The sequence below is a fragment of the Otolemur garnettii genome, unplaced genomic scaffold (genome assembly GCF_000181295.1).
Source record: "Otolemur garnettii isolate 467f Iridium unplaced genomic scaffold, OtoGar3 scaffold00013, whole genome shotgun sequence".
In the NCBI taxonomy this organism is placed as follows: Eukaryota; Metazoa; Chordata; class Mammalia; order Primates; family Galagidae; genus Otolemur; species Otolemur garnettii.
Window position 1 is genome coordinate 8,152,585 of NW_003852408.1, and position 15,315 is coordinate 8,167,899.

Here is a 15,315-nt window from a genome sequence, read left to right on the forward strand (position 1 = left end):
CCATGTTGCCCAAGCCAGTCTCAAACACTTGGGCTCAGGCAATTCTCTCGTCTCAGTTTCCCAGAGTAACAGGTGCCAGCCACCATGCACAGACCATTAGCATATTTAAAGTACAGCAAAGCTAACTGGATGGTCAGCTTCTTAATTCAGAATGAAAGCACCTCATTGGTTAAGATTTGCAGTTTCATGAGCTTGTATTAACACAAACATGTAATGTCCTAACCTCATCTTGCACTACCATAGGTTACTGGAAAATGGAAAAGATTTGCACACCACCCCTGCTCCCGGAGGAGAGCCACCCCTGTGATAGCAATCCATTACTAACAACTCCTGGTGGAGGAAGTGAGTGATCTGACTGTGCTCATTTACCCTGGTGCCAAGGAAAGCAAGCTGCTGCCCAGAATTTATTTCAACAGAGTCTATCAGTGTATTCTTAGAAGCAAAATCATCTCTGGCTTCCATAACTCACTCTGCAAAAACCTTAAGCTCTTGACATTCAGAAATCCCATCCAAAATCTATGAAGTTTAGATTACTGAAAAGTTTCTTTGGGCTTAGGAAATATGGCTGTATTTACCTTCCAATCTGCAGGCCAGTTTGCCATTGGGATTTCATTCTGAAATTGATAATTTTTAAATTGCAAGAAGGATCTATTTTAATTTGTAAATGTAATAAAACTGATTATTCAAAATAAGAGGTGCAAAAATGGAGGCATATCCATATATTACTTTATAACTTGCATGCTCTACTTTATATTTTAAAAGTATAAACTGCCTCTGACAATTTATAGCATGCAAGTATAATTTACAGTGTGGATTTCCTTTGAAAATATTTCATCTTTAACATTGGATAAAAAAAGATTTTGTACATTGTTACATTGTACATGTAACATTGACCAAAGAGTTACTCTTTGTTTAAAAAGCAGTGATGTAGTGAACATATTTAATCTACATTCTCTTGTAAAATCTTGTTTAAATGCAATTTATGCAATCTGTTTGATAACACTAGCTTCACTTTCCAAATGCAGTGGAAAACTCAGTGTATGAACAGTAGAAATACATTTTTAGACATTAAAAGTCAAAGTTCCTAAACAAATTGTAAATGGATATTAGTTACAGTGTTTCAGAAACATAATTTATCCCTTATTCTTTTAAACATGCATATATTTTCTAAAAGGTCCTATGGATTTTGCAAGCAAGATATTTAAATCAAATGACCAAAGTGAACTGTGAGAAGATGAGGTCATTTGAGGACCTTGGAGAAGCAGCTAGATGTGGCAGTGGCGTCATGTTCACCCTAAAATTCAGGGATCTTCTTGTTCAGTTTCACACTTTGTATTTACCCTTATTCTGATAGCAAGCCATGAAAACATCATTGCCTTCCTCCCCATCTATTTCTCATCAGGAGCAAATGCCACAAAGTACCATCAAGACTGCTTCCATTCTAACTAAAAATGAATTTAAGAAAACTGATTTTTAAAAATAAAAAACAGCTTATCAGTCCGAGAATGTGTGGGAATTTATTTCCCCAAAACTTGTATGAATCCTTGATTTCAAAAATTTTAAGTGCCCCATTTTAGACCTAAGGTGACATCAGAATATAATGTACCCATTGAGGATATGTTTATTTAGCAAACTTTAAAATAGGGAAAGTGATCGTTGTGATGCATGATCATGTATTCAGTTCCGTCAGCACAGATCTGAAGGTCACGGGCCTATATGTGAAGGCCTTGGTGTGCTTTTATGCTGTGATATTTCTTAGAAAACTAAGGTCTTCTTCTCCCGACAATCTGCATGTGATGAAGCTGTCATGAGTACAGGCGACCCCGGAGCAGAGCTGCCTCTGCTGGGCTGAGCGACCATCATTCTGCAGTGAACTTGTTCTCACTTTGCCTTCTGCAACCACTTCTCATAGACTCTTACATGTTTTTAATTGCCAAAAGGGTATTATTATAAAAAGTAGAAAAATAGACTTTTTTTAAAAGCAAGGATTAGATTGCAATATTTATGATATTCATAATTTCTGGCACATTTAGGGAGTGATCATTTAGTTGCATAGCCCTATGAGCTGATTGTTAGGACTGGAAACATCTCACACAGTGTTAGCTATAAGGTAAAAAGCACTCGCCAGGTAGAAGGCACTGATTCCACCAATACCGTCTTTAATTGCCAATAGCAAGTCTCCGAGTGAGCTGCTGTTATCACCTCCAGTTCATGGGTGAGAAAACCAACTGACCTGCCCCAGATCTGGTGGTTAACTTGAAATGGAGCCAGAGTTCATGGTCCTAGATGTGTGGTCCTAGCCGCTCACCTTCTCCACCCCTGAGACCTGATCCCTCCTCTGGGAACATCACCCCCTGTTTTCCCATGAATCTGTAGAGGCAGGGTTCTTTTAATTCTTGGTAGCTAAGATTCTAAGAAAATTTGAGAAAACTTCCAAATAATGCAAGAGGGACAAACAGCACACAGTGACCATTGTCTTCATAACGCACTGACTATACCAGGTGTTTCCTCAAATATTAGAGTTTCGAATCCATCCAGCATTGTTTGAGATAGATACTAATGTCTCCTGCTTAACAAAAGAGGGAGAGGATCTCAGAGAGGTTCATTAAAGTAGAACATCAAAGCTATGTCCGTCTACAAATCCCATCTCCTGTCCATAATCCCATTCTAGCTCTTTATAAAAGTATGTTACCTGAAAACAATATAAAAATTATAAACTGGGAGGAGTATGGGTTGTCTATTAATCAATAGTCATGATCTAACCATCTTATTGATTGTGTGAGCTTTCTAATACTACCATTTATAATCTCATAAATAAAGACATTATAAATCTAAGCAGAATTTGGCTCAAATTATAATGATTTTTTTTTACATTTTCCAATTGTCTTTAATGTTGCTTCATAAAGCCACCGATAATTGAGGCTTCCTTCAAGTATAGGATTTCTAACAGTAAAAATTATAAGTTTGAAGCACTTTTATAAAGAGATGAAAGCCACAAACTGCCATTGTTTACCTTAAATTCGTACCCCAAACAGTAAAATGCAACCCAACTGAATTTATATGCTTTCCTCTTTTCCTACAGCTTTACATGTTTCTCTATATACTTTACATATATTTTTTAACTTTATTCAAATTAATATGAGGGTCCAATATTTAGGTTACATGGTTCTGACTTCCAGGGGAAATTCCCATCAGATTATAATGTTTCCTTCTTCTTGGTCCCTCCCAGGCATGTTCTCCATGGGCTGGCCAGCTTTCCTGAGCATCACACCCAACATTAAGGAAGAAGGAGCAATGAAGGAGGACTCGGGGATGCAGGATACACCGTACAACGAGGTTGGACCAAAGCTGCCTAGTGTACAGTAACTGAGTCCAAGATGCATTGAATTGCAAGACTAAGCTAAAGAAGGGGAAACAGGCTTATTCAGATGTCAGATAAAGTTACTCTGTAATCTGCCTCACACAGACCAGATGCAAATCAAGCTAAAATTAAGCCAGAATGAATAAATATCAGATTCCACTGATGAATCCTAACTTTCAATGAAAACGTACGCTGAGCTTTGCTTCTCAAAGATGAACTCAAATGTATATGATCAGCTCACAATTTCTGGTCTTTTGGTAAAAGTGGCAAAGGCTACGGAAAATTTTACCAGCTGCTCACAGCTTTATTTTCCTATTGCACTAGCAAGTTCACTTACAAATGCAGTGGAACAGAATGGCTCCCTATTTTCTACAGGAAACCTTCTAATATGCACACTGTAGTTAATTTCCTTTAATAAAAAGATGTTTTCTACTGAGAATTATGGAGCAGCCATTCTGATCAAGAAAACAGAACTCTCTTGATCAAGTCAATAAAACATTTCACAACTTTTTTAAGTCTTAATATTACATGGATGGAAAGGAGGGAACAGAACACAAATTTGGGGATGGATTTTAATAAAGTTTTGTATATGATTCTACCTGAACTTAATATATTGGAAATAAACAGGGCAAATACAATTACATAATTATATTAATAATTTCAAACAATGGCTAAGAACCTTTCTTAAAAGACATTGCTGAAAACATCCCAACAATATCATGCATTTGCTTTAGAGCAGCGATTCTCAACCTGTGGGTCGCGACCCACAGGAACTGTGTTAAAGGGTTGCAGCATTAGGAAGATTGAGAACCTCTGCTTTAGAGCTTATGTAATCTGATGCAATACATGTATTAAACCACTGGTATCTGTGAGGCATTGGAGGAAGAGCTGGGAAACACAAATAAACCGTAATTCCTACTCTTAAAGAATTTAGAATCTTGAGAAAGACAGATTTCTTCCCAGTAGAGAGTAGCCAGTCATAATAAATGCCCAGTAACTATAAACCTAGGTGTCATACATGGTTGCAATTAAAAGCAGAATGATTTTTCACATGAAAATGGTTGAACTGGGGATGAGTGGGGCATAAATAGAAGTCCTTCATTTTTGCACGGAGTTGACATTTCACAGGATTTGAAGGCATCAAATGAGAGAAGGTTCTTAACAGTAACCTTAACAGCAGTAACACTGGCAAAAGCAAGGAAGGGGGAAAGTGTTCTCAGAAGGGGCCGGACGGCGTGGGGCAGGACGGCGTGGGGCAGGACGGACGGCGTGGGGCAGGACGGCGTGGGGCAGCCAAGGAACAAGTTCATGGCACAGTCCTGGAAGAAGAGGACACGGACAGGGAGACGGGTAGCAGATTACGGAGCTTCTTGAATACCATAGGGGGTGTTAGAGGGTCAGGGGGTTTGGACAGCATTGTATAGACTAGAGTTCCCATAAAGGTTTAGGGCATTGGAGATCTCATGCTTAGATTCATGTTTCAAAAAGAAAGAGATTACTGGAAAGCAACCATTGGAGAGGGAAAACAGATTTGCTAGAAAGCTACCACAGGACTCTGGGAGTGATGTTAATAGGCTGTGATCCAAGTCAGTGACAGTGAGACTGGAAAGAACTAGACATACCTGAAGACGTTTCATAGATTTAATCAGCATGCTTGAGGCCTTAACTGGGTGATGAGGGTAGTGGGGGATGGGGAAGAATCCAAATGACACCACAGACCCTTGCTGGGTCGTTAAATACCAGCAACAGAGTAAAAAAAAAAACTGTCATTCCAACAGTTTTGAAAGAATAATCCACAATGTAAATCATAAAATCCTATTTTGATTGGGGGATTTCAGAATGTCCTGGTGGAGCAGCTGTACATGTGTGTGGAGTTTCTTTGGAAGTCTGAGCGGTATGAACTCATCGCTGATGTCAACAAGCCCATCATCGCTGTCTTTGAGAAGCAAAGAGACTTCAAAGTAGGTACCCCAGCCCCCTGGAAGAAAATATCCTACTTTGATCTGGCAGATGACCTACAATTTTCAAAAGTAGAAACTCCCAAATTTTATGTCAGCCTCATCTTCATGAAACCCTCAATTTGTGGTTTCAGAAATTGTCAGATCTCTACTACGACATTCACCGGTCATATCTGAAAGTGGCGGAGGTGGTGAATTCAGAGAAGCGGCTGTTTGGTCGCTACTATCGTGTGGCATTTTACGGACAGGTAAGTTCACCAGAAATAATGTGGACCATAAATTCTGCTGTGAGCAGTTGGCTGTTGTCTTTCGTTCTTTCCAAGACGTCTGACTGTGTGTGCTGGTGGATAGAAGGGTGGGGTGTGGACGCGTCCCATTCGGCTTGGTGCTTCTCTGGATGTGGGGTCTAACCTGCTGCCCTTAGAAAGGTGCTCTAATAAATCAGAAAGCCTATGACCCGAGGAATCCACGGGCCTTAACACAGATCAAGTTAAAACTATGATTTCTAACTCCTTGGAGAAAGAGGATACTTAATTTCCACCATTCTCTTTCCAGTTCATCTCCCTTCCCCCGAGAATATCTAATTACAGATTTTTATCCTATATGAAAGTGAATAAATTAACCATGTTCTAAGAAATGACGTTTCATAGTATTATCTAAGCAATAAAAGAATTCCTAGGGCCTCTACCCCATCAAATCTTTGACTTTACAATCAAGCCTTTTCTTTTCTCCTACTTTCAAATGACCACTGTTTCTAGGTGGAATACTACCTGGTTATTTTATTCCTGTTTGTAGGTCAATATAATTTTAAAGGTCTTTTTCTCAGTTTACTGCATAAGAAGTGAACAAGATTGGAAATACTCGCTAGCCTCAGTGCTGGTCTGAGAGTGAACACGTGTGTGTTGTATATGAATCTAGAGCATCTCTGAGAAGCACTTTCAATGGGATAAACCCAGACACCATCCTGTTTCTTTCCCAGAAGGTTTATGACACTATACAAGGTCCCATGAATTGCCATCCATATGGGACAATGGGAAATTATAGCTGAATGTATCTTTATTTATAAAATATTCATAATAAAATTTTACAAAATATTTTGGGAATATCTTCTATGTGTTGGCCACCTCTTTGTAAAATTTTTTAAGAATGTTTTATAAACATAGGTATATTTAGCTACAATTTCCCACTGGGGACACCAAAACTGCTGTATTTCAGCAGATGTGCTTCAGGCTGCTGCTCCTGCGGCAAACACCGTGCTTAGGGCGCCCAGACTTCTCTCTTCCTTTCCCGTACCCCCCGGCAAGCCTCTCTCGTTAGCCTTTAGCTTCTCTTTGTCCTCAGCTCTGTGTTTTCTTTAACGATACAGCTAATACAGCTAATGGAGCCAAATCCATTCCAGATAAACTCCTATCAAAGTCTTTTGAAAAACACATATTGTCTTCTAATCACCAAAAGCAGCTGAAAAGCTAGCAACTGAATTAACAGATATGGAAAGGCAATATCATTGAGTAGCCACTTATCAACAACAAATTAATCCAACCTGGATTTTTCTCACTGCACAGCAATATCCAGACGATGGAGACAGAGAAATTTAGTGTTGCGAGGAACAGGGATCTATGTGGTCTGCAGAGGGAGAAGCTACATTTAGATATGGGGGGGCGGTCTACGGGAAAGGATCTGAACTACCTGTGCTGTCCATCGGGTGAGAGAGAAATGTGGGAATCTTTAGGGGGGAGCATAGAGAAGAGGAAACAGTATCGTGGAAGCCGTGAAAACAATATACAAGTTGTGACCTTGGCGAAACATTACCAAGAAAAATGGCAGTAAATGCCAGCAAGAAAGGGGACGTAGGAGTCCAGGAATTGAAGGGATAAAAATGGTATCAAGGAAGATGACCACAGGCTAACAACAGCACAGGAGGGGCCCCTGAGATGTGCTTTTGGGTAACAAAGACAGAACTCTACAGCTCTTCAGGGTTTTTCTTCCAACAAAAAGGTAAAAAAAAAACTACCACAAATACCCTGGTCATGAAAACCAGATCACCTACAGGATGGTTTCTCCCGCCAAGATCTGGCTACAGGCTACTAAGCAGATAGAAGTGGTTCTCCTTTCCAACTAGCTTTTAATACAGGTGTTCACTCTTTTCTTCTTTTGGTCTTGTTCGTTCCAGGCTGTGGTAAGTCCTCTCCCCTCACCCCCATTTGCATGCTCTAAATAATCCTCACATTTCCCTCTACATGGTTTTACTCAACCTTAACGTTTTTATGCAAATCGATATTTGGTACAAAGGATAAGGTAATTCCTCCATTCATTTTGGAACCATCACCTGCATTTCTTGGACTAAATTCTGTATATGCCAGGTATCTGAATTACAAAAATGTATCCTTTATTTTTCATACACGTTACCTTTCTTCACAGAGGCAGATATAGTCTGAAAGCCTAATATAAAAACACACACACACACACAAATGAGGGCACCAAGTATTTTAAATATGCATCAAGTAGACTTAGTATTGGAGACTACCTGCTTATTTCAGGCCACTATAACTTGCAGCTTATTGAGAACATCAGGGAGTCAGAAGGCATAAGCTGCAGTTGTAGTTACAATGGGCACCTTCCCAGGCTACTGAAACAACTTTGCCCTTTTCCAAACAAGTATCTTAGGCAGATGAAGTTCCTCAGTGGGGAGCTCTGAGCACCCACAGAGGAGATGATCAGGGAATCAGTCTTCATGCAATGCAGGGTCAGTCTCCAGAGTTGCAGGAAGAGGCAAGATGAGAAATTTGGAGACCAAGCCAAATCAGAAACAACCTGCCGCTCCCGAAAGCTCAGTGACAAAGGAGAATTTTCTTCGTATTATTTGGAACCACGTGATATTGCCTATATTCTACCACTATTTACCTACAAAACTGGCAACGTTAGATGGCTTAACATAATTATTGGCAATTAATCAGGAAAAAGAAATTATTTTAATATCCACATATTGTTCACATCTAGCCCTATTTGTATGACCAGCATATACTTTTTTGTAATTCTGTAAATCCCTTCCTCTATGCATACAACACCAGTATTCACACCTACCTTCATTTACAAATTTGGAGGCCTGGGTCCTTAACTCACCTACTAAAATAATACTTGAAACCCCCTGTACTAAATAGACTGAGGGGAGGGGGAAGAACTGGAGAGGGTAACTTTCGAATGAGCTAACTTTCTTCTTTTTTCAGACTCCCCAGTAAACTGCTGATTGTGTTCCTGACATTTTTTTAAAATGCTACCATACTCTCAATCGTCTTTCATAAAAAATTCCAATCTGGGCTTAAAAGGCAAAGTGCTTTGTTAAACCTGCAGACTGAGCCCCTGCCTAAGCGTGGCAGTCCATGAACCCCAACCCCAGCTCCCTTGGAACAGGGGCAGTAATGGAAGTGAGGCCAGTAAGCCCCAATCAGAGCCTCAGTCACCAGTGTCCAGAGCATATGCAAAGGCCTGTCCCAGGACACCAGAGGGAGAGCGTGAACTGTGGTGTTCACCAGGAGCAGACAGCACACAGCAATTATCATATGATGATAAATAAAGCCCCAAATAGACTTGAATATTCCCCTGAACGAGTGCAGAGATCTAAGACAGAACTTGACTATGCGACTAGCATAATCCCCACGAACAACTTCTTATTCACCGTGGTGCTTTATGTCCCCTTTTAATATCCAAATTGACATGTCTCACAATCATGTTGAATAGACTACAGAAGTACAATGTGCAGCAGGGTCTTTGCCTCCACAAAGGCCTTGTGGGGCAGACTTTAGTGTCCCAGGTACACCAGGGCTCTCATTTTAGAGTATTGAACATTTAGAGTGTTTAACACTGTGTTTGCCCTGAGCCAGACACTGGAAAACAAATCAAAACTCTTCTTTCATAGCAAGAACGTTAAAAGTCCTAAGTCCGGCACAGTGTGAATTTTCTAATGCACCACCTGGCATCGTTGGCTCTGGACGTTTTACACACAGCAGCCTGTGTAAAGCATCCTTCACAATGTCCCTGAAGTATTGATTTCCAGAGTAATGAAACAGCAGCAATGACCAAACATCAGCCGTAATCAATGAAATCCTTAGGGCCTGCTATTTAGCATACAAGTAAACAACTGAATGCCCGTTGCATAACTTAAAAGATTAGATGCCCCTGGAATGAATTCAGGGGAAGACCAGGGGGGATTTTATTCTATTCACCAAAGAATATAGAATCTGTGATTCTCAATCATGCCTACATGGGTGTACTCTCATCTCAGAATCTTAATAATATGTATATATATAATATGTATATATATATATAACTATATACTACATAGTCAGAAATCACAGTTGAGTTCATATCTATGTGGAACCATTTCTCTGGATTCTTACAGCTTCCCTTCTGTTAACATTTAGTCTACTGTTAACATTTTCAGATCCACCCTTTGGACACTAAATTCTTCAAATGCATTCTTTGCTTTATGAACTTTTAAGCAATAGAATATAATCCCCAGGGCAGTTATATTGGACATCCCAGTGACTCTCCAGGGGCATTGCAAGATTCTAAAGTACCTGCAAAAACAACTAAGGAGAAGGAACCACTGATTTTAGTTCTCAGTTTATGGAAGTACCTTTTCATTGTAACTTATTGCCTTGAAGTTTAGTAAGCCACGGATGTTAATTCTACTGACTCAAAGTCCTTGTTTAACTAAATGTCTTGTTTCCTAACCACAGCAGATGAAGGTGTTTATTGCATTTTAAAATGACATTATTTAAAACAATCAAATTAGCAAGGGAGATGGAGAGATCATATTTCCCATTGCCTTGAAGTGCAGTCAACTGGTAACCTGGGGACTAAGGCAAAAGAGACATTGACCTTGGTTTTCATCACCCCAGGCCCTTGTATATAAATCATTTATTCCATAGACAGAGCTGAGATTGAAGCCTTCCTTCAGACAGTGTGGTGTAGCTCAGTGGGCTCGGCTTTGATGGTCTCCCTGGGTAGCAGGTAAGCTGCATCCCGCATATTTTCAGAGCTGCCATCTGTCTGGCACCAAAGCTCTTTACAAAAACCCCAGCAGACAGCAGATTAAATTCTTTATTGTGCTGTTCCAGCTCCTCCTTACTCATTTTATAAAATAGTCTCAACAAGTTTACATTTCAAAGCTCATAGTTCTCATGCAAGGGAAGCTGAAGGTGCATGAAGCTCTCAGAGGAGCTAAGCGTTTTGCCTGCGGACAAGCCAGAACTCACATTGCTTTATGGACACAGAGTTTTTTCTTCATTGTCACCCCCACCGTCTCCACCACAACCACCATCAGCAGCAGCATTAACACTCACCAAGGCCTTATCTTAACCCAGCACTGTCCTTGGGCCTTCCAGTAGACTGCTGAGCCAGGACTTACCCCATCTTACTGTCCAAGGAGCAGGGATGAAAGATCACAAGTCATGACCAAGGATGCAGCCGTCACAAGGAGGTCATAAAAACCTGCTTCCCATCGTTCCTTGTCTACTAACTCAGGATTTGCAAAATTTTCAAGGGAAAAATTTACAGTGAGAATATATGTTCATACTTTTTTTCACACTATACACACACACACATATATGTGTATATGGACACACACACCCACACACAGTGCCAAATAAAGGTACACATTTTAAGAAAGGAAAAAACTGTATGAAAAGTGTCACGTCCACTTCTGCAACTACAAAAGGCACTACACATATCAAATATTATAATTTTAGTAGTTTTTTCCTGTATTAAATTGTGTACATGGGTCATTATGAAAGTTTTGAGACACAAAAAAACTTGGAAAATGTAAAATCCACACGGAAAGAAACAAACGAAGCCCTCCCAGCGGCACCGATGAGCTGAGAAAGCTGAAATTTGCATGAGTGAATCAGAATGGACTCTGTGTGTTTTGAAATTGAAATAATAGACCTTAACCATCCATCTCAAAATTTTTATAGTGGTTCACATATACATCTTTGGGCAACATGTATATGTGTGTGTTTTAGGAAAACATATATGTATCCTGCAACCTGCACATTTTGCTCATTGAAATTGACGTTGTAAATGTTGCTTTAGTGTTGGCCCCGTGAGGATCCTGCTTGATGCCTTCAAATGTCTTATTTCTCTGATGTGTCAGTCTGTCAATTTTTGCCACTAACTTCTGACCTTGAATCAGACAAAACTCCACAAAGATAGAAATAGGAAAAAAAAAAACATAGCAGGCTGGCAGTCGTGTGGGAACGGGGTCAGACGTCACCACTTCTCCCCACATCTAGATGGATGATGGGGAGTTGTTTTTCATGCTTTCAACATCACACAGCACATTTCAGCAGTTTGGAGTCAAGGCACTCACAATTAGTTGTGTTTGGTCTTGAACATTTCTCAAAGAAATTGTTCAGTGAAAACACCTTTATTAAAAGCCATGGAGTCTTTTCCAGTTATATCTGGTGCACAGATCACTTGTTCAGATGTATGGCCCCTAAGGAGCTCTTTCATTCGTCTGTTTATTCATTCAGCAAATGTAAAGTGGCCTCCTTCTAAGGACGAGGCATTGTGCTCAACACTGCGTGCGCGGTGCTGGACCACACACACTTCCTGCCTTCCCACAGCCTTGAGTCAATAAGGAGATATAGACAGAAACAGGCAATTACCGGATTAATAGGAACTGTGCTGGGAGATGGACCTTGCTTGGTTGGCTTCAGCAAATACCCAGCTACAGCCCACCCATGATACAAAGTATCCTGTTAACAATAGTCAAATGTAAATGTCTCAAAGTGTCTTACAAGTACAAAGCATCATACAGATGTGAGTTTAATATTTATTCTGAGGTTGTCTCACATGAGCCATGGAGAACACATATTGGAACATTTTGTCCATTTTAATTTACATACAGTGAATATTTTTAAATAGTCAAAAACTGTTTTGGTGTGAGTATGGCTCAGTTTCCTTTGACCTCTACTATCTTTCACCTAGACTTCAAAAGCTGTTTCCTTGCAGTTCAACTCTGCAGTCTGAGGAAGAAACCAGATGACGCTTGGATTCGTAACTCCCAACTCGATCTAGTATTCGGAGACCACATGTATTCCACAGGAAAAATGCTTCTGTGCATCTTCAAAGAGAATGAATTATAAAATTGCCTCACCTAGTTACCTTCAGATCATGAAATGTTCCATTGCTCCTGCCTCAAACCAGACAAATACATTAATAGAAGTTAAAACCTCCTTGTTCTTGTGGACAGAATGTGATGACATGCTGGTTATTTTTATTCCTGTGAGGTCTAGCTTTTCAAGAAAGGTAACAGACCTTTCACATCATTTCAAGTAAACTGAATGATTAAGTTACACTTAACTATATTTCATCAAATTCCTGAAGTCATATTGATGTCAAGTTATTTTTTTAATGGCAGTACTTGGGAGCATGCCACATGTCATCTCTGTTATGAGAAGGATACAACGTTCTGTGGTTTTCCATATAAGATGATTTGGTGTGCTTACAACCTATTTAGGTACCTTTACATGCCATACAGTGTTTTCTGTGCTGGTTTCAAAGACTTCTGGAAGACTTTGTTAAAAATAATACTGTGACTGCTCTTAACATAACGCCGAAAATTACTCCAGACTTTGTGTTCTACCCCAGGCTACCACAAGAGGGCGTTCATCCCCCAAAATAACATGCAAGCTGATATTACTGTTGAGTTCTACATATAGAGAAAATATCTGTAAAGTATTTCATGAGATTCTTTGGCCTGGCTGGGGAATATTTACATTAATGTCTGATTGTAACATGATGTTTTCTTTCTTCACTTGGTTTTCTCTGATTTTGAATTTGATAGGGTACTATTCACTGGTTTGGACGACAACCACAGGACTGGATGTGTTCTTTAAGTAAATGTTTTACTTGTGGGTTCTGATTGGAGTTCTTTAATAAAATGGGTGGTTCCTTATGTTCCATAGGGTTTTTTTGAAGAAGAAGAAGGTAAAGAGTACATATATAAAGAGCCTAAGCTGACAGGTCTGTCCGAGATTTCCCAAAGACTACTCAAACTCTATGCGGATAAATTTGGAGCAGACAATGTGAAGATAATTCAGGATTCCAACAAGGTAGAGGGGAAAAGTCAATATTCATGCAAGTGCTAAGAATGGACTTAACTTTTATTCTTTCGATACACTGAATTTTAATTTTCTGCCTGACTATGCAAAGTAAACTAGCAAAACTCTTTTGCTTGTTGATTTTTTCAGATGGTAAGTTGGTTGGGTTTGTTTACTTCCTGTTTTTGTCAGACACATTACACATGTTTATTTGACAAACTCTTTTTTTTAAGTAACTTTTAGATCATGTAAAAACAGCTTACTAAATGATCTCCTTCTATTACTTGCATTTGAATATCAATAAAAGCATTAAAGTGATTGGGCCCAAGGGTGGAATTAGAAAAAAACAGCAGGTTGAAAATATGTATTCAGCCAAAGAGGTCTTCCTAGGCCACACCAGTTATGAAAGCTTTATTCTATTAAATCATGAACATTACATTGTATCATACTGTGAACATTCAATTGCTCCTCTTGGTTCCTTAAAGCAGAGTTGCCCCCTCTCATTAGATTCCTCAGCATCTCCATGAGCCAACCTGTACGGAGCTCCTGCTGCCTACCAACCCCAGGAGCGGGAGCTAGGGCACGTGGAATCTTTCTTCCAGCACTCACTTTCACGTGGAGCTGTATAGACAGCTAATTAATTGGTATGCAGTAAAGTGGTGGTAAGCAGAGAGTCATGCTCTAAGTTTGTACAAAGAAAGCTCAGGGTAAGGGAATCCCAGGGCAGCTCATTCGTGGTTGGCAACATTACACAGAGGAGGCGATGTCTGAGCTGGGAATTGCTGGGTAAGAAAGTGTTTGCTGGAAGCAAATGGCATTCTGAGAACCCAGCACATGCAATGACAGGGAGGATTACAAAGGAGAGGCTGGGGATCGTTCTCTCAGAGAGTGAAACACAGGGTAGATAGGAAAGTGTGGCAGAAGGTGGAGCTAGACAAGATGGCTGTGCCCAGTAGTGCATTACTGGGCCTCAGAAGAGGTCTTCTTTTTCCTGCCGTTTTTTAGAAGCTGGCATTGCAAAAGGCGTGGCAATGGGATCACTGGGTCTAGGCAGAAGCTGCTGCACATGTGTTCACCATTCTCCTCCTTAGCTTGGAAGTTACAGTCACCTTCCCCAGAAAGGCAGGCAGTGGGACCAACCATGGCAGTGTGACTCCTAAGTGGAAAGAACAGACAGATCGTGGTGAGAAGAGAAAAGGGTCAGATTCAGGGTCAGGACATGAGTCTTGATGCCACTGCACCACCACTTAACAACTGGTGGTCTTGGAGAAATTACCTGGCCACTCTGAATGTCCATTTTTAACCTGCAAAATGGGTACAGTCATGTCCACCTGATGTGGGATTCTTAGTAGCATTATAATTACGTTCATCAGCTTCCTCCAATCTCTGAACACACAGACAGGGGACGGGTGGACAGATGGAGAAAAGGATAAGAAGTTTTAAAACTCTTCAAGGTGTTGTGAGGAAAGAGGCTGAGAATCAGCTCTTCTAACCTCAGAAGAGAGCAAAGGCAACTCCCCAGAATTTCTTGGGTCTCCTGCCCCCCGCCCTTGCTCTTTGTCAAGCCTATTAGCCAAAGCAAGATTAGTAAAGAAATCTCAGGTAAGAGGACTCTGAAACATTGAAAATACAAAAGTTGGCAATCATGTGCTAGGCTAATCAGCTAACCTGCCACACAGGTAAAGAATCTCCCTGGACCTGACGAGTCCAAGAACAACAGCCGGGTCTAAGTACTTGTCTAAACCACAGAGGGACGGAGAGAGCTACCTCCCTCTCAGAGAGCTCCCATTCCAGACAAAAGCGAGTGGACAGGCTTGGGGCCTGTGGCTCAAGCGGCTAAGGCGCCAGCCACATACACCTAAGGTGGCGGATTTGAATCCCCAGCCCGGGCCTG

At 40.5% G+C, this 15,315-nt stretch overlaps 1 protein-coding gene across 3 annotated transcripts in view; it reads left to right on the forward strand.

Annotated features, from left to right (window-relative positions):
- The window catches only part of DOCK10 (dedicator of cytokinesis 10), a 194,932-nt gene that overhangs the window by 170,492 nt on the left and 9,125 nt on the right, over positions 1 to 15,315 (forward strand). For all 3 annotated transcript variants that reach the window (XM_023510352.1, XM_023510353.1, XM_003784896.2), the window contains exons 47-51: positions 244 to 342; positions 3,230 to 3,336; positions 5,200 to 5,322; positions 5,454 to 5,567; positions 13,287 to 13,433. In XM_023510352.1, coding sequence (XP_023366120.1) covers positions 244 to 342; positions 3,230 to 3,336; positions 5,200 to 5,322; positions 5,454 to 5,567; positions 13,287 to 13,433 — 590 coding nt within the window. The remainder of the gene's footprint in view (positions 1 to 243; positions 343 to 3,229; positions 3,337 to 5,199; positions 5,323 to 5,453; positions 5,568 to 13,286; positions 13,434 to 15,315) is intronic.